Consider the following 23,960-nt stretch of genomic DNA (forward strand, 5'->3'; position numbering starts at 1 on the left):
ACATCAGTTATAGAATGCCTAATTCATCCAAGATTGAGGTTTCTTAGCTCTCCCATATGCGTTCTATTTTTACGTTATAACGTGCTGTACAACAAAAGATGATTTTTTAATGAGGTCCCCAGTTCAGAAATTGTCCTTTATAAAGGTAAGAAACTTGCCGGCATGTTCCGTATTAGTCAGACAAAAACGACGAAAGCCTTTAGGTTTTTTTGACTTTTAACTTGTAACTTATGTCTAACTTCGACTTGCATAGTACAAGTGCAACGTTGGTATGTTTGGTTTTAAACGTAAGATAATTGTCGTTAAGCTCGCTTTCGTAAATTTGGAATGTGGTTTTGCACCTACCAAACTTTCGATATATTCTTTTGCAAAATTATCGCAAATGATGCTAAAATGACTTATATACTTCATGTCTTATTATCATATCAAGACTCGGTGAGAGCGATTTAACCAACTGAAGCATGTTAAATTTCTAACTTGGAAAACAAAAAAAAATGATATTTGTTCAACTAGTTTTGAAAACAAGCTGAAGAGGACGTCAATTTTCCTTTTTTAAATAAGAAATCGTCTCCAAAGTGTACGTTTGAAAATTTTGCAGATGGCAAGTTACCATAACATTTCACTGCGTTATAAAAAAGGTAAATATTTTTTATAGAATAAAACCGACTTTTTCTTAAGTACTGAAACATACCAAATCTAGGAAGCCGATTATCATGCGTTGGCGATTATCTTAGGTTTAAAGCCAAACATACCCATTCTAAGAAACCAAACATACCGGCAATTATCTTGCGTTTAAAACCGAACATATCGATTCTAAGAAATCGAACATAGCGACCAATATATTACGTTTAAAATCGATGGAACAGATCTATTCTTTTTTACCCCCTCCCAGCTTAGTGGGCTTCTATCTTTTACACCCCCAGTCTCACGTGCTATTGTTTTTTACATTGTAACGTGATATAGAAAAACATATAGTTTGTGACTGGGGGCGTAAAAAACCCTGGAGGGGGGGGGGGAGGGGCAAAACAGAATAGATCCAACCCAACATACCAATTCTAAGAAATCAAACATACCGACAATTATCTTACGTTTAAAACCGAACAACCAATTCTACGAAACCGAAAATACCGACGATAATCTTACACTTAAAACCGAACATACCAATTCTAAGAAACCGAACATGCCAACGGTTTCTAACGTTTGGGAGCAAACATGCCAAACAAATTTCTACTAATTTCCGCTCCTTTCAGGGGTGCGACTGAGCACGTGATCTTCTGCATAATGGGCTGTATGTCTATTCTGGGCTGTCTCCTCTATCTCTACTGCTACTTCTTCCTTCACCCTGTCAGAAGTTTCGCCAGGAAGCTACTCGCCTTCATCGCCCTAACAGAAGGGCTATCCATATTCGGTGAGATGGGATAAATTGATGTAACTTCGAGCTTAAAATGTGACAGGGTTTCAAATTAGCTTCATTTTTTTGGCGTGACAATAAAATTGTTTTAAGTTTTCATAGTACCACTGTCACATTTGATTTTTTTTATTTCTTCACTGCTCTGAACTACACTGCCTATTGTTGTTTCTGTTTACAACTTAATGGTAATTCGATGTGTGTTTTTTTTTAATATTCAGTCATGAGCCTTACTGATGAAAAAAATAAACATTTTTTATTGATTTTTGCCGATGGTTTGTATGAGCACCTACGAGGCAAGGGTACAGCTTGTATAGACTATTATTAAGGTGCGAAACTAACAATATCGATGATCAATCATGCTACACTGGGTTAAAAAGTTATACCGGGGGAAAGAAAATTGCATCGTGGTCTCTTAATTTGGATCAAAACTCATTTAGTTAGGCTTAAATTAAATTGAATTCAACATAACCCTTTTTGTTCTAAATAGTTCAAGCGATATGTCTATGAGAAGATATGCAGTTTTATAGCTTTATCAAGTTATATAAAATTATGAATTAAATAAAATGCGCAATATTTAAAAATAAGTTTTTTTGCCTGATCGACCTTTTTCAAAACTGGGGTTCTCCACTGGAGATCAAAATATTGAAAACTGCGCAATAATATTACAAGCAATCTTGCCAGATATTTGATGGTCCTTCAATTTTTCTCACAAAATTTTGAATGTTGTTGAAACAAGTTGTTGAATTCTATATTTTTTCACTTGCTGGAATGAGGCTGCGATTCCAGCTTTAAATGTCACTGGCATCATCAAATATCAATATTGTCTAATGTCACGTCAAAAACCAACACTTACTTTCTTTCATTTGTCATTAAAAGAATTATAAATTGGTTTGTTATTGGTTGTTAAGGTTTCTCTGAACATCAAAATTGTGCCAATTTTTTTCTGAACTAAAAGTTATAGATGTTGAATCCCAGCCAGTCAAATTTTTTATCAATTAAAACTGAGAAAACTGCTCAAAGAACAATGTGTCCTCTCATATGTCGATATTAGAGCATTTCAAGATTTGATTCAAAATTTGCATGATTTTGTCTTGCGAGGTACTTTTAAAAATTTTTGAACTTTCTGGTCCTCTCATCATTAGAGTGTCCTTGTTGAAGCCAATTTTCTCTCCAGTTGAAATCCTTTATTGAGTTTTGGTCTTAATCTCATTCGACCAGCTCTATATGAAGTTGAAGGCAAGATATGTGCATTGAGCCCCGGGCACCGTTGTTTGACTGTTTGTGCTAATGTGCTAGCAAATCTATTGGCTATATCCCTAGGCAATTCAGGATGTTAATCTTGCAAGAATCCTGCAAGATCTTGCAAGGTTATGCATAATCTTGCAAGATTTTCTTGCAAAATCTTGCAAGATTTACATCAGATTTTGCAGACTTTTTTCGATCCTTAACCTATCCTAAACATATTCAATATCACTGCCCACAACCAGGGTTCAATTATATTCACGAAAAATATATTTCAGAACGCCCTGAATGTCAAGAAAACATGCAAGAACGCAATTCTTACAATACTTACTTAACAATGCTCTTTGAATTACGAGCATTGACAGGTTGAGCTGATATTTGATCTAAAAGAGGCTGTTTTTCAGAGATTCACCGGAAAACACAGGAACAGGCATACATTCTTGGCTGGAAAAAACACTAAACATTTTTCAAAAAACAATTTGATTAGAAAAACTTTAAAAATAAAGAGTACGTTTGGTCAAAATTTGATCAATTTTTAAGCAGTAAATTTATTTTTAGAGCAAAATTATTTAGTCTTGATATTAGATACAATGGGAAAAGTAGGCCCAATTCAATTTATCTTAAAAAAACTTTTTGAGCTGTAACATTTAGCTTGAAAAAGGCCGCTCTGCGTCAACGCTCAAAAAGAAAAAAATTAAGATTGGCGTTGAATTGGTCTACGCAAAACTTCTTGAAATGAAAAAATATCGTTTTTAAGGAAACGTTTAAATTATATTATTGCTTCACAGGGTAAATCTTGCCTAATTGTGGCGTTTTTAACTGTAGATCTTGTATCAATTTGGCTTTCAAATCGTAGGAGTTACATAATTCGGACGTTTCTCAGCGTAGATCTTACATAATTTTGGCCTCTCAAAGTGCTTATCATTCATTTTTCTAGTGTTTCTGAGCTTAGATCTTACATATTTCTGGCAGTTTTTACAACGCAGGTTTTACAGACTTTTGACTTTTCTTGACTCTTGAGAATAGAAGTTAATTAAATTGACATTTCCCTAGCATAGATCTAACATAAATTTGGCGTTTCTTTTTGTAGATCATACATAATATAGACGTGTGAAAGTGAAGATCTTTCTTCTTTTGGTGCATCTAAGCGACCTGAGAATTAATAATCTTAAAAATATAGAAGAGCAACTGTAAGTAGCGCTAATTTCACATGATCTTAGCCGGCGAATGGCGGTACAGTGTTTGCGGAGGCGACAAGCATGCGGGAGGTGAGTTGATCATGTCTCCCAGACTGATGTCTCAGCTTTGAGACTTTAGAGTAAAGTGTAGAAACGCTCAAACTGTGTAAAATCTAAGCTTGAAAACGATAAATTTATGTATGATCTACGCTTAGAAGAGCATAATTATGTAAAATCTGTGCTTAGAAACGCATAAGTTTGTAGGATCTCGGCTTTGATACGCAAAATTTTGGTAAGATCTAAGCTTAGAAACTACAAATCTATGTAGGATCTACCCTTAGAAAGACCCAATTTATGAAAGATCTACTCTAAGAAAGCTAAACATCACATAAGAACTAAACTTAGAAACGCAAATATTAAGTAAGTTAGTCGCATAAAATCAACGCTTTCACCGCAAATATATATATAAAGCTAATTTATTTCGGTAATTTTTAACGCTAGATACCGCTTATTTTACATAGAATCGCAAAAATTCCTCGGTCTTAGGTTTTCCTCTGCCGGACATGCACATCTTTGACGGAAAAGTTGAAAGTTAGATTTGGTTTCAGGGAATGTGGCTGGCATAATCTACATGACGACATTCTCCCCATATCAGAATGTAGACTACGGCACTGATAAATACCCAGACAGTTGCGACCCTAAACCCATTCAGCCTCCCTCGGGACAATTTTGTCAGATCCAGGCACGTTTTCGACACAATTCAATTGCTTCCAATTGCTTGCCTTTACGTTGATCTTTGAAAACATTGATTTCATAATAACATTATGATTCGGAACTTTTGCAACATATTTATACGCCTGGAAAAGAAGTTTTGGTTTTTTTTATACGACTGGATGGAAAGTAACGCTTTTCTTGGGTTCTTTTTTATCGGTAGTACTAACTATAAAAACTGTTTTAAACTTCTTGATTTTTGGATCTTCAAGCGGACCTTTTTATTAAAATCTGTGAATATGAAACTTTCCTTTTATTATTGAACGCATCTCTTCAGCGTGAGGTATTTTTGTTTTTAAAAAATTGTACAAAGGGTAGTACGATTTTGGCAGATTTTTTTCAGATCTGTTTGTATTTTGGTTTTAATTAATAGAAAAAAACTTTTTCGCATCTTCCAGGATTTGTATTTTCGTTTCATTAATAATTCCATTGTTTTTTTTTACTTTTTTGAAATGTTGTCAAAATTTGTTTTAGTAAAGTGCAATTATGAAAATACCTTGATATTTTGTATAATTAAGGTACTGTTTCGAATTTTTGAACTCTGCTCGCAATCATTTAATTATCTATACAAGAACAAGTTTGTGAAGAGCTCTAAGTATCGATTGCTATATAATTAAATGTATTTGTTATTGTATTTTTTTTTCACTTTGGGTATTAACTTCAAAAAATACGTATTCTTTTATGTTTTCCTTACAATGTGTCCATTTTCTCCACAATCCAGCGTTTATCCTTCTAGCATTCCATTACGCTTTTGTTGTTTAGTTCGTTCTGCTTTTTGTCAGTTTGCAATGGCTTTTATAGATATTATTTCTTTTTCTTTTTTGGATTGCAATTTAATTAATTTAATATAGTACACCAATAATTCTCTTTAAAATTCATCACTGATTGTTATTTCTGCTAATAACTTTTAGGCCTTGGTTTTGGTATCAAACAATTAATGGCCTTTGAGTTTCATTATGTTTCTTTCGTCTAGATGTTGTAAAACGTTTTGCATTGGTTTACTCATTTTAGCAATGTTTGTATGACTTTAGTTGTCCTTTGTCGTCTACTTTTCCTTTTCCAGGTTTTCTATTTATGAACCGTTTATTGTTACTTTGTCTATCAATTATTAAATTTATTTTGCACACTACTTGCAATACAAAGTAGGACTGTTCGCAATTTCTAGTTGGAGTCGCAATTTAAAGTAACGGTTATCATATATTTATCGGTTTTTGTCAGTTACTTTTCTCACTTCAATTTTCGTATTTTTGTTTCAAAAGGCCTAATATCCAATTGGAGGTGCATTAGGGCAGTGGGAATGGAAGGCCAATTCTTCACTTCAAAAAATTTTCACACCAAAAGAACTCTGATCAGACTTATCAGACGGAAATAACCTCTGATCAGACATTCCAGACCAAAGTGACCTCTGATCAGACTTTCCAGACCAAACTGTCTTCTGATCAGACCGAATCCAGACGTTGGTCCAGACTATGCGCCTACGATCAGACTCAAACTGAGACCATTGTCCAGACTATAAAAAGACCATGATCAGACCCTCCAGAAAAATTTGACTGCTTATCAGACTAAATCTAAACCAATTCTGGAGAAATGCACCTTTTCTTTGTTTTTTTTCAGCATCATCGCGTTATTTTGAATTTATTGGCTGGTGTTCCGCCCATTTCCCCTATAGTCGTTTGTTTGTAACTCCGCCGAAGCCGGTCCCCAGACCGGATGAGAAAGCAGGAGGGAAACACACTCATAACATACTGGAAAGCTCTCAAATGTTGGTTTTTGAAATTGACTTGAGATTATTCAGACAGTACATCTCCTAATTCATCACAAATGCGCGCGAAACGGCCCTTGGTCAGACTCAAAAGCTCTCGAAACTTCCTCTGATTAGACTCAATTGCGCTCGAGACGGCCTCTGATCAGACTCAAGTGCGCTCGAAACGCCCTCTGATCAGACCTAACCCAGACCATGGCCTACACTATTGTGCGCTCGAACCGCTTCCACACCCTGCACTTTCGGTCGGGGAACACACGGGTGTGCGTTCGAGTGGATCTGATCATAGCTCAATTTGGGACTGGACCTAAACCTGGGCTATAGTTGATCACAAAAGGAATTGTTAAGTGATTAACTGCGCATGCGCGAACAAGTTAATTCTACGGATGTCTTCATAAGGGTTTTTAAAAGGAAGCAATCAATATGATGGGAATCAACAGGCATTCCTAACCAACTTCTTCTCCATCTCAAGTTTCATCTACAACTCAGGATTGGCAATAATGATGGTGTTAATAACAATGACTAACAAAGTGAACAAGTGGGTCTATTGGACTATCAATGCAACTGCATGGATCGTACCAGCTGTTGTATGTAAGCATGTTATCTACAATATCTCCGTATTTTATGCCAGTTAATAGAATATTCTGGAAAACCATTAACAGATTAACAAGTTATACAGGATCAGTGTTTGCGCAAAGTTATTTGGAAAACACGGTTAAAAGGCATATTTTCCCCGCAACTAGATAGCCCGTGAAATTTAGCGGCGAAAGAGGTAAATTACTTCAGAAATAGTAAAATCTGTGGTGGAAAATATTGGAAAATTTAGTAAGAATTAAAATTTTTGACATGCTCATTCAAGATTGCTCGCTCAAATCGAACAGCGGGAAAAACTGGATCTTTTCCGTTTGTGCCCCCCCCCCAGCTTAGTGGGTGCATATTATTTGCAACCCCCAGACGCACGTGCAATACTTTTACATAATGATTTACTATGTAATGACACGTGCTCTGTCACTGGGGGGAGCATAACGTACTGGGGGGGCACAAACGGAAAAGATCCGAAAAACTTTTAGGCCAGATAAAAGCACGCGGTTTGACTTCATAATTCATAAAGTCTAGATGAATTGAGATGGCTTTTTAAATTAGATGAAACAAGTTCTTTGTTTGGTTGGGTCTTGTGTGTTTTAAAGAAACTACTTGTATAATGTGGTCCAGTTGCAAGATGCCGAAAGATGCAATGCCAGAAAATACCCAGCCAGAATCTTCTCTATATATTGCCCGCAGTTGTTTCATGCCGATGCCATGAATTATCGGCATTTTAAACCATGCGAAACTGCTTGTTTTAAGCAAGGCTATATATCTCTCTAGAAGTCACTTTGAAATTCTGTTTTAATATATTGAAATGCTACACCGTTCCCGGTAAGACACCAGAAATGTTCGATGACCTCAAACAGATTCAAGTAACGTCAAAAATAATTGCGATGCTCACCCGGGTTGAATTTTTCCGCCCAAAATGATGTAAGAGTGGGGCTGCAATGGGAGGATTTTTTTAGGAAAATGCAGCTCAAAACTCTTACGTCTTTTTGGGCTGCATTGGGCTTCCAAGGGGGGTAAAATGGTGTAAGAGTGAGGGGGTAATTTGTCTTTTACCCCCTCACTCTTACACCATTTTACCCCCCTTGGCAGACCAAAAAAGATGTAATAGTGGGGGGTTAATTTGTCCTTTACCCCCTCACTCTTACACCATTTTACCCCCCTTGGAAGCCCAATGCAGCCCAAAAAAAACGTAAGAGTTTTGAGCTGCATTTTCCTAAAAAATCCTCCCATTGCAGCCCCACTCTTACGTCATTTTACCCCCCTTGGCAGCCGAACTCTTACATCATTTTACCCCCCCCCCCCCCCCCTGGCAGCCCAACTCTTACATCATTTAACCCCCTCAATCTTTTAGCCCCCATACCTGAAGACTGCCAGTCTTGAACCCACAACCTCTGTACCCTCAGCTGCGTCGCCTTTTCCTCCAGACCATCGATGCTTGTCCAACTTTTGACGGTATATATAACAAAAATAACTGTTAGAATTGCCCCATAACAACAAATTACCCCCTCACTCTTACATCGTTTTACCCCCCTTGGCAGCCCAACTCTTACATCATTTTACCCCCTCTGAACAATTTACCCCCTCACTCTTACACAATTTTAACCCCCTTGGCAGCCCAACTCTTACCTCATTTTACACCTCTGGACAAATTAGCCCCTCACTCTTACACCATTTTACCCCCCTTGGCAGCCCAACTCTAACCTCATTTTACCCCCTCTGGACAAATAACCCCCTCACTCTTACACAATTTTACCCCCCTTGGCAGCCCAACTCTTTCCTCATTTTACACCTCTGGACAAATTACCCCCTCACTCTTACACCATTTTACCCCCCTTGGCAGCCCAACTCTAACCTCATTTTACCCCCTCTGGACAAATAACCCCCTCACTCTTACACAATTTTACCCCCCTTGGCAGCCCAATTCTTACATCATTTTATCCCCTCTGAACAAATTACCCCCTCACACTTCCACCATTTTACCCCCCTTGGCAGCTGAACTCTTACCTCATTTTACCCTTCTGGACAAATTACCCCCTCACTCTTACACCATTTTACCCCCTTGGCAGCCCAACTCTTACCTCATTTTACCCCCTCTGGACAAATTACCCCCTCACTCTTACACCATTTTAACCCCCTTGGCAGCCCAATTCTTAAATCATTTTACCCCCTCTGAACAAATTACCCCCTCACTCTTACACCATTTTACCCCCCTTGGCAGCCCAACTCTTACATCATTTTACCCCCTCTGAACAAATTACCCCCTAACTCTTACACCATTTTACCCCCCCTTGTCAGCCCAACTCTTACCTCATTTTACACCTCTGGACAAATTACCCCTCACTCTTACACCATTTTACCCCCCTTGGCAGCCCAACCCTTACATCACTTTACCCCCTCTTAGCAAAAAACCCCCTCACTCTTCCACCATTTTACCCCCCTGGGCAGCCCAACTCTTACCTCATTTTGCACACTCTGGACAAATTACCCCCTCACTCTTACACAATTTTTACCCCCCTTGGCAGCGCAATTCTTACATCATTTTACCCCCTCTGAACAAATTACCCCCTCACTCTTACACCATTTTACTCCCCTTGGCAGCCCAACTCTTACCTCATTTTACCCCTCTGGAAAAATTACCCCCTCACTCTTACACTATTTTACCCCCCTTGGCAGCCCAACTCCTACCTCATTTTATCCCCTCTGGACAAATATCCCCTTCACTCTTACACCATTTTTCCCCTTGACAGCCCAACTCTTACATCAATTTGCCCCCTCTGAACAAATTACCCCCTCACTCTTACCTCAATTTCACCCCTCCTCCCATTGCAGCCCATTGCAGCCCACTCTTACATGGCAATTTCATTCAGGGGGGTAATTCCTTAAAAGTTCTCTCATTGCAGCCCATTGCAGCCCAGTCTTACATGACAATTTCAGTCGTGGGGGGTAATTCCTTAAAAGTCCTCCCATTGCAGCCCATTGCAGCCCACTCTTACATGGCAATTTCAGTCAGAGGGGGTAATTCCTTAAAAGTCCTCCCATTGCAGCCCATTGCAGCCCACTCTTACATGGCAATTTCAGTCAGGGGGGTAATTCCTTAAAAGTCCCCCCATTGCAGCCCATTGCAGCCCACTCTTACATGGCAATTTCAGTCAGGGGGGGGTAATTCCTTAAAAGTCCTCTCATTGCAGCCCATTGCAGTCCACTCTTACATGGCAATTTCAGTCAGGGGGGGAAATTCCTTAAAAGTCCTCCCATTGCAGCCCATTGCAGTCCACTCTTACATGGCAATTTCAGTCAGGGGGGTGGGGTAATTCCTTAAAAGTCCTCTCATTGCAGCCCATTGCAGCCCAGTCTTACATGACAATTTCAGTCATGGGGGGTAAATCCTCAAAAGTCCTCTCATTGCAGCCCATTGCAGCCCAGTCTTACATGACAATTTCAGTCATGGGGGGTAATTCCTTAAAAGTCCTCCCATTGCAGCCCATTGCAGCCCACTCTTACATGACAATTTCAGTCACGGGGGTAATTCCTGAAAAGTCCTCCCATTGCAGCCCATTGCAGCCCACTCTTACATGACAATTTCAGTCATGGGGGTAATTCTTTAAAAGTCCTCCCATTGCAGCCCATTGCAGCCCACTCTTACATGGCAATTTCAGTCAGAGGGGGTAATTTCTTAAAAGTCCTCCCATTGCAGCTCATTGCAGCCCACTCGTACATGGCAATTTCAGTCAGGGAGGGTAATTCCTTAAAAGTCCTCCCATGGAAGCCCATTGCAGCCCACTCTTACATGACAATTTCAGTCATGGGGGTAATTCCTTAAAAGTCCTCCCATTGCAGCCCATTGCAGACCACTCTTACATGGCAATTTCAGTCATGGGGGTAATTCCTGAAATGTCCTCCCATTGCAGCTCATTGCAGCCCACTCGAACATGGCAATTTCAGTCAGGGAGGGTAATTCCTTAAAAGTCCTCCCATGGAAGCCCATTGCAGCCCACTCTTACATGACAATTTCAGTCATGGGGGTAATTCCTTAAAAGTCCTCCCATTGCAGCCCATTGCAGCCCACTCTTACATGGCAATTTCAGTCATGGGGGGTAATTCCTTAAAAGTCCTCCCATTGCAGCCCATTGCAGCCCACTCTTACATGGCAATTTCAGTCAGGGGGGGGGGGGGGGTAATTCCCTAAAAGTCCTCCCATTGCAGCCCAACTCTTACATCATTTTGCCCCTTCTGAACAAATTACCCCCACACTCTTACATCAATTTACCCCCCATAGACAAATTACTTCCCATTCTTACATCAAAATGGGAGGATTTTAGGGAGGACATTCGGCCCGGGCGGATATTTTGTTCTTTTTAGCGCTCTCAGTGGCAGGCAAGGGTCTGTATGGTTTCTCAATTTGTACAACTGGCGGCTGGTGTTGGTTGATACAGATTGACGACCATAATGACACAACATCAAGCACTGGAAAGGGCAAGATCAACGAAGCCTTCTGGCAGACATTTGCCGGTAGTTACACTAGTTCCATGATAAGAGGATCGTTAATTTGATCGCAGTAGGCCCTATTTTTCTTAAGATAACAGCGAGATGACTTTGACTTATTTGGTTACATTGTAATTTTCGTGCAGCTCACGTGTTAGACAATTGGACGGAAAATAACATGCGACACTTCGTTCCTAAATCATGCTTTCATCATTTCTTGTTATCGACAAATCGTATTCTTCTGTTTCTTAAAAGGACCATTATTGTTCCGACCCCTCTTGAGGGGGAAGGAACTATATATTCAAATTGGTTTTTTTGTTCAGACAAGTTTGGCCGATCGACATAATCATCGTAGAGAGTTGTGAGTGGTATCATTAGAAAGCCCGTCTAGCGTAGAATATGGAATTGAAAATGTTTTTTTTTCAATTTTCGCTTTTTATAGGGAATCATCGTGGTTTAAAAATTTTTGAATAATAGACGTAATACAGCTGGTATTTTTTTATTCACAATTTCAGTATTTTTGACCATTATTTTGTCAATTTTGCCAAAATATGTTAAAATTGTTAACTGTGGTGTTATTGATTTTATCTCTAAAGATAGAGGAGGATTGCTTAATTGTTCGATCTGAGTTTCTTGGATAGAATGTTTGCTAAATTTTTCAAAATTCAGACCTTTTTTCGTCGAGACTCTTTTTAAGCTTCGAAAAGAGCTAGTAATACTCCCTCTGGCTTTAGGAGTCTTCTCGGATACTAATTTTGCAAATTATTTTGCAAATTTAAACTCGATAATTATACAAAATGCATTATTTATTTTTGACAAAATGAAAAAAATTGTAAAGAATTGATGTTATCCGCACCCGTTTCAACGAATGAGTGTTTTGTTAGAAGCACAGCAATCATTGAGCTGATCTTGACCTCACCGTGGATCATTATGATAAATTTTAGATTTTAATAGCGCTTCAAAATTTTTCCGCTATATGAATGTTTTTATGTAAATTACGGACAATAATTTCAATTCAGGGCTCCATTTATGACAGATACAATTTACAATAAACGAGACCCAACGAGATTAGATCATGGTTTCGGAGTTAAGCTCATGGTATTTATGGCTCTGACCTGTTGTTTTTGTAAAAATTTTGTGGACTTCTTGCGTTTTGCTTTCATTTCTTACACTTTTTGTAGCCCGATGAATTATTGTCCCCAATCAAAGATCCGGTTAGTTTTCAGAATTTATAAAAGATTCTAGACCGTTTTTCATTTGTTGTCTAATATCTGTTACGATTTTGAATACAGTTGTTTTGAGAAAATACCGGTGTTTTTGAACTTTGCCAGTATATTAGTTTATTTCCCTAAACTTCAGACGCAGAAACCGACTTTTTGTGAGTAAAACAATTAATATCGGTAATGGTTTTGTTTTCAACTAGCGGTTTCTTTGTTTTGATAGTACTTTTTTTAATTTTTTTATTTTAATCGTTTTCATTTTTTTTATTTTAATCATAATTGAGTATTTTATGAGTTCATTTTGTTATTTGTCGGACTATCACTTTCTTGACAAGAGCAATAAAACGAAAGCATACTATGAAAAATTCACGGCGTTTGAAAAATTTTTTGTTTTTGCCTATATTTGTCTCTCATTTTGTTGTTGCACGCCATATAAATGATAAAGATTGGTCTCAATTGCTTCTCCAGGACGCATAACTCAAGTAAGTTAAAGATATCAGGTTATAGCTGTTTGTTCTAATGAATTTCAAATCAAATTTAAAAAATATATATTTTTTTCCATCTAACTCTTTTTCGCTTTTATTTTCGTCACCATGTAACTCAATCTCACTCATTAGAGGTTTCAATCTTTTTTGTTGATCCAAACGTTTTCTTTGCGCTTGTTTATGCGTTTAGATTGATTGCTTCAACCATTTAGTTCCATTAAAAGTCAAGATTAGATCATGGTTTCGGAGTTAAGCTCATGGTATTTATGGCTCTGACCTGTTGTTTTTGTAAAAATTTTGTGGACTTCTTGCGTTTTGCTTTCATTTCTTACACTTTTTGTAGCCCTATGAATTATTGTCCCCAATCAAAGATCCGGTTAGTTTTCAGAATTTATAAAAGATTCTAGACCGTTTTTCATTTGTTGTCTAATATCTGTTACGATTTTGAATACAGTTGTTTTGAGAAAATACCGGTGTTTTTGAACTTTGCCAGTATATTAGTTTATTTCCCTAAACTTCAGACGCAGAAACCGACTTTTTGTGAGTAAAACAATTAATATCGGTAATGGTTTTGTTTTCAACTAGCGGTTTCTTTGTTTTGATAGTACTTTTTTTAATTTTTTTATTTTAATCGTTTTCATTTTTTTATTTTAATCATAATTGAGTATTTTATGAGTTCATTTTGTTTCTTTGTCGGATTATCACTTTCATGACAAGAGCAATAAAACGAAAGCATACTATGAAAAATTCACGGCGTTTGAAAAATTTTTTGTTTTTGCCTATATTTGTCTCTCATTTTGTTGTTGCACGCCATATAAATGATAAAGATTGGTCTCAATTGCTTCTCCAGGACGCATAACTCAAGTAAGTTAAAGATATCAGTTTATAGCTGTTTGTTCTAATGAATTTCAAATCAAATTTAAAAAATATATACTTTTTTCCATCTAACTCTTTTTTGCTTTTATTTTCGTCACCATGTAACTCAATCTCACTCATTAGAGGTTTCAATCTTTTTTGTGGATCCAAACGTTTTCTTTGCGCTTGTTTATGCGTTTAGATTGATTGCTTCAACCATTTAGTTCCATTAAAAGTCTTCGAAGTTTCTATACTGTTCAATTTTTGAGTTTCTTTTCGCTTTCATGTCTGAGTATTCCATCTAAAAGGAAGACTCGTTTATGTTAAGATGAAGGAAAAATGACAAATTACAGTTCTTGCTGGTATTATCTTATAATTATAGTGCCTTGAGCAGTGTCATGTCGCCAAATTTTTTGAAATTTTAGCTTCCTTATGTATTTGTTTTTTTTTTGTGGGCTCATGACTTTGTCTCATTATAAATAAGCCCAATTCAATTCTTGAGGTGTTGAAATTTCATCCGTTGCTTTTTTAGTCCTTAATCTTTTATTACTTTCGAAAATATTTGTTTTTAAAAATAATTTTGAGTTTTTGAGCTTTGCCTTTAAATAGTTTTTCGGTCGATTTGTAGCTCAGTCTCTGTAAACACAGGTCACAATGTTTTTCCAGTGAGCTATAAATTAATCTTTATTACGGTTTTTGCTTCAAACATTTGTTTTTGGCTTTGTTACTACTGTTAAGACAAGATTTCACAAAATGTTACAATTTTATCTGTTTGTACATTTCAAAGATTTTTGGTTTGTTGTTAAATTATAACAATAATCGTTGATCCCATTGGCTTTGAAATTTTGCGCAATTGAAGATTGGATAACGAAATGTCTAAATTGCTTCCTGTGGAGATATAAATGAACTTTTTTTTATTTCAGTTGATATCTAGTGACATTAATAACTGTGAAATTAATTGTTTTCAAAAAAGGAAAAGTGTTTTTGAGCTTTGCACCTATTTGCTCTATTTTGTCGACCTGTTAGCTAGCCGCATTGGTGAGAAGTCCCATATCTTTTTTAATGATGTATAGGCTAAATTGTTTTGTTCTGGTTCTGATACAAGTTTGATTTTGTTATGATTTTTTTTATTATAGACATTTGGTTTTGGTCGTAAATAATGTTTGTTGTTTGATTTTTATTATCGTCCTTTCTAGTAGTCCTATTATCACCAAATTTCATCGGCCCTCTAGCATGGCATTATCGTATTTCATTGGTTGTATATTGAACGATGTGTACGTTTTTGAAAGTTTTCCATCTCTTCATCATTTGGTAGCCAATTAAGTCAAGAATGTGGATGAGCGGGGTCGGAACATTATGTGCGTACGCACATTACCGAGCCTCCTTGTTTATACCCTCTTTGAATTCGAGAAATTTTCTATGAAGTATGCTTTGAGTTGTTTTACAGCATATATGGCCCTGATTAGAAAACTTAAAATTGACGACCGGGGTTACAGACCACTCTAGCCGATCTTACCCTGGAATAAAGCAGGAACCTAGGTAAAAAAACGCCTATCTTGTGAAATCTTTTATAAATACATTTCTCTTGAAACATCTTCCATATCTTGGTTCTCCGCGAACCGCATCGATGCCGATCTTGTAAGAGCTTCTGTAAAAATTATGTAATATTCTAGTTTGGTACAAAGGGTATTTCAAGAATCTCGCAAGATGGTACACGATAGCAGCCTAAATTTGCCCAGGGCATTGATAAATACCCTATAAACAATGAATTTGTGATCTGTTTCTCAGGTAAGTTCTGGGAAATACTGACAGAGGTGATTTTGATTGCATCCTACATCAGTCTGAAGGGAGTTCTTGTATACAAACAACGTCAACTGAGGAAGAAAGGAGCCAGTCAGGAAGTCATTCAGACACTGCAGGCAATCATTCACTTGATAACAGACCGATTAGCTGATATTTTGTTTTGTTTTATTTCTTTTTAATGAAACCCGAAGCTGTGCTTCTGCTGACAAAGAGAGCAATTTCACAGAATATCAATAAACGGGTTACTCGGAGCTGAAAACTTCTGCTCTTGAGACTAATCAAGCGTCTTTAACGAACACTTGTGGTAGACTATGAATTAATTTCAAGTTCAATTTTTGTTGACTTCTTCAAGATCATATTAATGTCACCCTGTAAGAGCTCCATGTTTTGTACGATCATGCTATGAAAGCGAAGAAATCTTAAAAGATCCCTCTATACGGATTTTGGATCTATTCTGTTTCGCCCCCCCCCCCATTTTTTATGACCACCCCCAGTTACAAATTATATGTTGTTATATAGCACGTTACTATGTAAGAAAATAGCACGTGCGCCTGGGGGTCATAAAAGATTTATGCTCACTAAGCTGGGGGGGGGGGGGGCAGAGCAGAATAGATCCCCAAATCTATAGGTTGTATGATTTTTATGCGATCACAGACTGTCAGCATTGCCTGATTGATACTGAAGTATTCACAATCTATCACAAGTCTATGCCCTTATGTGGGACGAAAAGTTGTGTATGCGATCCAAACGTTAACCAAAAACAACATGTAGAATACTAAAAGTACCTCGAAGACTCGTTAGATTTTGGATTTTAAACCAACAAAGGGGCCAAACAGTAAAAAAAGAGACTGGCAAAAAACATACGAAAGAGAAACGGCAAAATACCAAACCTATATTCCTTGATACTAAGATGTAATTTTTTAAATTTAGACAAATTTTTGTTTTACAAGAGTGAAAACCTATGTAATGCTACTGTCTAGAATGAATACGCAGAATGAGAATGAATTTAGTATGAAGAATAATAATGCTACTATGTAGGATGAGGACAGAGGAGACCCACAGGCTGCACATATGTCAGATAAGTGGACGTGTGGTGGAGGGAGTAAGGTGTTTTTCCTGGGAAATGGAAGGTGTTGTTTTTAATGGTATTTGTGTAGTTTTTTTGCGTAAATGGAATGGAGGGCTGTCAGGGGTGAGAAGTATGGAATGTGAGTATGGGTGAGAAGAATGTGAAACTGGTTTGGCGGAATCTTGGAACTTGTGGTCGGGGTAAAGTCAGATGAGGCAGAGAAAGGAGTAGAAATAGATTTGACAAGGGTTGTGTAATGAGGACTGATAGGGTCGAAATTTTTAAAAATTTTCTTTAAACCAATCAGTTGATTAGAAGAAATCAAACTTACAAGCAATCAATACCTTGTTCAATGAAAAAAGTTCAGTAATAAACCGTAAACTGAAATCAAAGCTCAAGTACGTACAAATTCTCAAAACATTTAATCGTTTTCTTGTTTTAAAATGATATAATCCTTACCATAATTTGTTTTTTTTCTAGCTGGATATTGAATTTCCGACACAATACAAATAATGACATGCGTTCAATTGGGACTTCAATAAGATACCTATGAACTGAAAAAGGATATTTGCCCTCTACACTCATCTTGGCGGCTTCAGAGTGTTTTCTGAGAAAACCTCCATTATATTTTTCGGAAAAGAATTTTGGTTTACGCTTTATTTTTGCTTTGTATTTGTCTGGCATTGATGTAATTTTTCTAATTTTTCAGTTAATTGTAGTGTTTTTCTCTCTCTGGACTGTAAACGAACTTAAGAAAATTTTCATGATTCTAGTTGAAACCGTCAAATGAAAAAACTAGGAACTGGTAACAAAGGGAACTGTGAATGGAGGGCGTTTCCTGCTCACAAAAAGTTTAGGTGAAATTGAACCTTTGGTGAAAAATTAACTATTGCTCATGAATATAAAGCAATCAAGGGATAAAAATAAAATTTAACAAAACTTATTAAATTCATAGGGAAGGTTAAAGTGAATCAGTTAGTTTCAATGAGAATGCATATTCGAAAGATTTACCTGAATTTGAGTTTAAAGTTGACCTTACGGAAATCACCATTCGTGTAAACTTTCGAGACATTTAATCTCACTTTAGCACCTTTCTGAATGTCAGGAGAAGAAGGAGGTCGATCTCGTTGATCACATTTTATTTTCACTGAAATGAATGGAGATGGACAATGACCTCGAAATTCAGTCAACGTCATCGCTTACTCTTGAACAATCGTAACTTTTCTCCAACTTTTCTCGCTGTCTCGCAACTAAGAGAGTTGATTACGTAATGAATCTGAAAAATGACCAGCTGCAGCAGCATTGTCCGAACGCACACTGTTTAGCCTAGCAACAATCGATCATTTCGCATCTTCCCAACAAATCGTCTTGAATCCTAATAACAATAATATCTCAACTGCACCCAACCTCCCACCCTCATGAAAACAACATGTTATAACAAAAACATTCATCACCACTCCTCCCTCTCACCCTAATAACAACACCTAACAAGCTCTTAACAGATATACAAATAATCAATTTTCTAATCTTCCCCGTCAATTGTTCGTATTACGATTACTGTTACATCTGATTGATCGTTGCAACGTTGATTATTGGAGCCAAATATAGCCGTTTCAACCAGAGATCATATTGTGATACAGTGAAACGCTCCACTAAAAGGTCAATTTTTTTTCGTTACCATAGTGCATTATTTCTTCCTTGCCGCAGCAACCAAATAAAATGTAATTTCTTTTTGAGGAGCACCCCGATACCGAATCTGAGAGGCTGAACTACAGAATGTGAATACACTGCACAGACTGCAAACGAAAATTATACTTCAAGTTAAACAAATTACTGCTGGTTACAATTTAATTTTCATGACCCACATCTGATAGGCTATAACACTATAGTCTTGTCAGCTGTAAAGCGGCTTTGAAACTCTTGGGTTACTTCAAAAAATAGAAACATTTTCTTTTGCTGGATTTGGTCATTAGGAAGCGACCCAAATTAAGCTGAATGCTTTTTTAACTTTCAGCCCAGAATAAATTTTTTATAACATTTGAGAACATGCCGATCTGGCTGAAAGCGAACATTTGAAATGGACAAGACAACATAGAAATACAAAAACAGGGGTCGGGCTGAATATTATACTATACCAGGTCGAGGTGTCAACGCTGAAAATCGCTAAAAGATGTAAGATTTGCGGTGAAATTGAATAAAAAGTTTAAGATTTGCGCTCAATGCGTTGAATGCGGTGAAAAAAACTTATAGGCGGTGAAAAAATTTTGTCACCGCATTATTGTGCTGGTAGCGTTGAAAAATCTTTTTGCACTGCATTTTGTTGGTATTGGTGAAAATTTTCTTTCACCGCTACCAACAGAATGCTTTGATAAAATTTTTTTCAGCGCTACCAGGACGCTGTGAAAATTTTTTTTCACTACTAAAATTGCACAGCTTACAAATATTCACCGATTATCTTAATTTCACAGGACATTATCTTTGAAGTAAATGCCAAATGACGCAGTGAAATAAGAAGTTGTTGACATGTAAGAGGTGAGAATTTTCGAACCAGTTTTTTTGTAAGAAATCCGGTGAATTCGATGAAAATAAAAATTTCACCGCTAAAAACCGCAAATTGTACAAAAACACCCCTTTCACCGCATTCAACACTAAAAGATGCGGGAACTTTTTTTTCACCACTATTCACTGCTAATCTTACATTACTTTTTGACCAAACCTTGACCAGGGTTGGGAGGCCAAAAATGATTGCAATAAAAAGCCTGGGTAGTTAGGCTAGCAGAACATTAGGCTAATCGGTTCTGTTGTTATTGAGGCTGTGGAGTCACTCTACAAGAGATTGCTTCTAATTCCAATCTCATTCTTCTTCTGTTACATATTTGGAACTATCCAATCATACGTTCTCCTAGCCGACCCGAACAGTAAGTCGAAGTTAACTCATAATACCACACATTTCTTCAGATTTTTCAAATCTTTTCGATTAATGGTCAGTTGCTCAAAAAAAAGTTTTTTTTTCTCAAAAAAAGAAGATGAAATACGAAAAAAATGATCTAATGTTCCCGAGAGTATACCTGAAAAAGGTTAGTAAGTTTTCCTTAATAAATCTTTGTTTCTTTGATCAAAGTCAACATCGCCTCGTTTCATAAAACGAAAGTCACCATAGAACATAATGATCAAATTAGACGCTGGAGTAATATATAGAAGTGTATGCCAGAAATAAAGGTTTGATAGTTGATGGAAAACAAACGCAGAAACAAAAAAAAAGTCATCGATGGAAATTTCAGTCAGTTTGCGTCAGTCTCTAAAGCAAAGTGTTCTTTTAGATGAAGTTCCTGACTGGATTCTGAACTTCTTGGCATTCGTTCATGTGCGTACTCCTCTTAATATTCAGTTCTAAAAATGCGTCATGAAATTCATCAGTGTTAGGACAAATTTCATTCGGTTTAGCTGCGTCAAGGATCGCTAATTAAGTTTGAGTTTAATAATTTGAAACTTTTCAGCTCTCAGAGTAATTTTTTTAAAGTCATGTATAAATAAAAGTAGCGAGCAACTTGGAAATATATTTATGTAAGTTAAATTTTTTTATTATATTAATATAATAAGTTCTCGACCAACCAAAACTCTACTAGCGAGTCTTTTTTGTCTTTTTGGTTGTTCGAGAAAATATGACAGTAATGTAATACGAAAAATTATTTGAGCTAAATATATTTTCAAGTTGCTCGCTACTTTTATATAATGACTATATTATGTGTTTTGCCAAACAATATTCCAAAAATTATCAATTCTAACAGTATCTAGTTTTTGATCTGTTCCGTTTTGGCGAAAGAAAAACCATTAACCCGCCTGCATTTTATCATTGGTATCATCAATATTTTAAAATTAAAAACATACGAAACGAATTGTCCGTACAAGCCTAGAAACTCTGCGATTTACGGTTAGTCATGAGTAAATTTTTGATAGATTTTTCTTCTAGGGCTTCGGGAATAATGCGCCTGGCTTCATCAATTGTGTTATCTTCATATTCCTTCAGAAGAACATGAGAGAGGAGCTGAAAAAAGATGTCAAATCTAAATACAAAACAATTTCTTTACTCATCAGGTAGGAATTGTCTATTGTTTGATTTATGGAACATTTGACTTCCAAAATTTTGACTTCATAATTTTTTTGTAACTAAACGAGGCACTACTGAACGTGAGGTAAAATTCTCAATTTTGTATTGTTTCGGTTTAAATTAGAGAATTGCTCCCACAATTTTGAAAAAAACTCGGATAACTTTATGTTAGCGTCATTTTTTGTCAAGACACCTTTTTGACTGTTCTTGAGGGCATCCCAGTCTAAATTAAATGGTGTCAAATTATATCAAATGGTATCAATAGTATCTCTTTCATGGAAATTTGGACTAAATTTCAGCCAAATCTTATGAAATAGGTATTTTTCATAATTTACTTTAAGTTATTGCTATTTGACATCACAGACCTATCAATAAGTTCCTTCATGAAAAAATCTACTTCCAAAATAGAAATACAAAAAAAAAGCAATGAGGTTAAAAAGCTAAAACAACAACTATTTCTGTCTAAAGAAAAAAAAACGTAAGAAAACCGCCTGTTTGAAGAAAAAGATTTGGCAAAATTTCTGCACACAGTTTTAGGAACTTTGATCAATTTTTTACAGTCTTTTTGTGCATTTTGATGTTCATTTTGCAATAAAGTTAATGTCTTGAGAGAAAAGAAAAAAGAGAAGCTTTTGAGATCTTTCATAATTGATTATTTGTTCCTGAATTTTTGAGAAATGTCACAAAAAGTATGTTAATAACTCATATCGGGCTTTCAATAACTGAGAATAGTTATGTGTTTGAGATACAACTTGGTATCGAGGAAAAATGAGTTAAAACAAAGCAGAGATGGGTGGTTGTTATACTAGAGGGTAGGGGGGTGCGAAGGTTCAAACTTCTGACTCGATGGTCGTACTCCTAGTATATGCTATCTTTCTAAGCCTGATAAGTCTCATAAAAGTATTTAATGATCTAAGTAAGTAAATTTGGCTAATTGATCTAGTTATAAGTTTTATATAATCTTTATAGAAATCTAACATAGACAATTTTACAAGTAAAGTTATGAAGTTATAAGAGTTAAAACTTTAAGTTATAAAAGTTAGAAAGTTATGAAAGTTAGAAAGACGAGAAGGTCGGGAAAGTTAGTAAAAACTTTACTAACTGGAACTGTTATCAGTAACTTATTATTCCCTTTTGGATAAAGTCCTGACTTGAAAGTTATCTCTAACTATTCGTTATTCGATATAGTTGAGAAGATTGGATTAGCAATTCACTTTGGAATATTTTGTGTTGAGATTACTTTCTCGATTTGGAGATATTAAATTCTCAGTTTCTCTGAGTTATTAGTTCTTAATTTCTCAAAGTTGTGATTCTTTCTTTGCTATATATAGTTCTCAGAACGGGATTATTCCCGTCCTGCTGGCTGGACGGTAAAATGTCCGTTTGGATGGACGGACGGACATTTTACGCAATTTGAATGGTTCAGCATAATTGCATCATTCTATTTCTAGAATGATGTAATTTGAATACTTAGCTTAATTAAGCTAAGGATTCAACTTAAACATTACTTTAGTACATCCCGACCCGGTTCTTTATGATGGTAGAATGAAACAATCTGCATAAAAATTTTACAAAATATGTATGATGAAACAACTGCATAATAATTTACAAAAAGAAAATAATAATGGTTAAATATAAAACTTTACACGCACTGTTTAAAATATAAAAAAAGGTTTTTGTGACTTTCCTCCGGGCTTATAGATTTGAAAAGTTTTCTTGATCACGGAAGTCGCCGTTACGGTAGTCACGTAATTCTCGCAGCAGGCTGTCATTGCGCTGCTGGAGTTGAAAGTTCTTGTATCTCTCCTTTAGAAAACTCTGCTCGAGGTTACGGATGTAACTGTCTTCAGAGCTTTCTAAATTAGCGGTTAAAAGATAGAAAGGGACGGACAAAATTTGCTTGTCAATTCCCAAGTTCTTTGCTCGATATGTTTTGGTTTTAGGGTTGTATGACATGAGTTTATACAAATTTGCGTGGTTCTGCAGCTTATAATTCAAGCTCATGTCATATTTCGGGTGCCCCTTGAAGCTTGGGTTGCACACTAGTTGTTCTGTTTTGATTTGGCGGTTGATTTTGTCCTGCACAGTAAGTGTCTTTGGAATGACTGCTGCCACTGGTGGTCGGAGTTGTGATGGTCCCGGTTGTGGTTGTTGTTGAGGTTGCTCTGAGGGTTGTTCTTGTTGCTCCTGTGATTGTGGTTCCATAGTTGTCATTAGATATTCCTCTACAATATCGGTTGGGAGTTCCAATGTGGGCTGATCATCTAGGAGCTCCTCAAATGCTGGCAGAAGAAAATTGTTGTCATCTAGTGCTATGCTCTAAAAGGGATTATAAAAGTTATTTATAGTTGTAATTAATTAGATTTAATTACACTGGGGAAGTGGGGAAATCATCATTGTTAGACTGATTTTCCCTCTCTTGTCTGATTGCTTGTAGTTCACTTTGTATAGGGGGTATATGTTTATAGTCGGCTCTTTATAAGTTGGTGCTTGTACTAAGTGTTCTGAGTCGTCTCTTTCTTCAGTAGGACGAAATACTGATGTTACTATGGACTGAAAAAGTACATTGAAAGTAGCTGATAGTATTACTTTTCCGAAACTCACTGAGGCTCCTGTAATTTTGTGTATTTGAAGTGCTCGAATGATGCAAACTACAATGTCGATTATAAATTTCACCAAAAGGAATACAGCGAAAGCAATTCCGAACTGTTCTAAATAATAGTGTACTCGGCCGAAGGTTTTTATATACCGGTTGTGTAGAAATTGTGACGATATTAGAGAATCTAAATATATTGTTTTTGTAGTATAGTAGTTGCTATAACCACTAGGCTGGCTTTTATTATGTTGAATCTCAACTAATTCACGAGAAAACTCTTGCGCTGCGTCTTTCATTTCAGAATTTAAAGTTACATCATTCCAAAATGCAATCATGTCTTCTTTAACATGAAAAAAAACTTCCTGTCCGTTTTTAAATTTCATT

The 23,960-nt window shown here is 36.4% G+C and overlaps 1 protein-coding gene across 2 annotated transcripts in view; it reads left to right on the top strand.

Annotated features, from left to right (window-relative positions):
• The window catches only part of LOC142338664 (G-protein coupled receptor 157-like), a 48,186-nt gene that overhangs the window by 175 nt on the left and 24,051 nt on the right, over positions 1–23,960 (top strand). The window contains exons 2-9 of one of the 2 annotated variants that reach the window (XM_075388518.1): positions 1,251–1,408; positions 4,440–4,573; positions 6,805–6,955; positions 11,318–11,467; positions 15,789–15,919; positions 19,685–19,790; positions 20,193–20,236; positions 20,843–20,967. In XM_075388518.1, coding sequence (XP_075244633.1) covers positions 1,251–1,408; positions 4,440–4,573; positions 6,805–6,955; positions 11,318–11,467; positions 15,789–15,919; positions 19,685–19,790; positions 20,193–20,236; positions 20,843–20,967 — 999 coding nt within the window. The remainder of the gene's footprint in view (positions 1–1,250; positions 1,409–4,439; positions 4,574–6,804; positions 6,956–11,317; positions 11,468–15,788; positions 15,920–19,684; positions 19,791–20,192; positions 20,237–20,842; positions 20,968–23,960) is intronic. The other variant, XM_075388519.1, reaches the window with a different exon arrangement.

The sequence above is a fragment of the Convolutriloba macropyga genome, chromosome 4, assembly GCF_964194025.1.
Source record: "Convolutriloba macropyga chromosome 4, txConMacr16.3, whole genome shotgun sequence".
Lineage (NCBI taxonomy): Eukaryota > Metazoa > Xenacoelomorpha > Acoela > Convolutidae > Convolutriloba > Convolutriloba macropyga.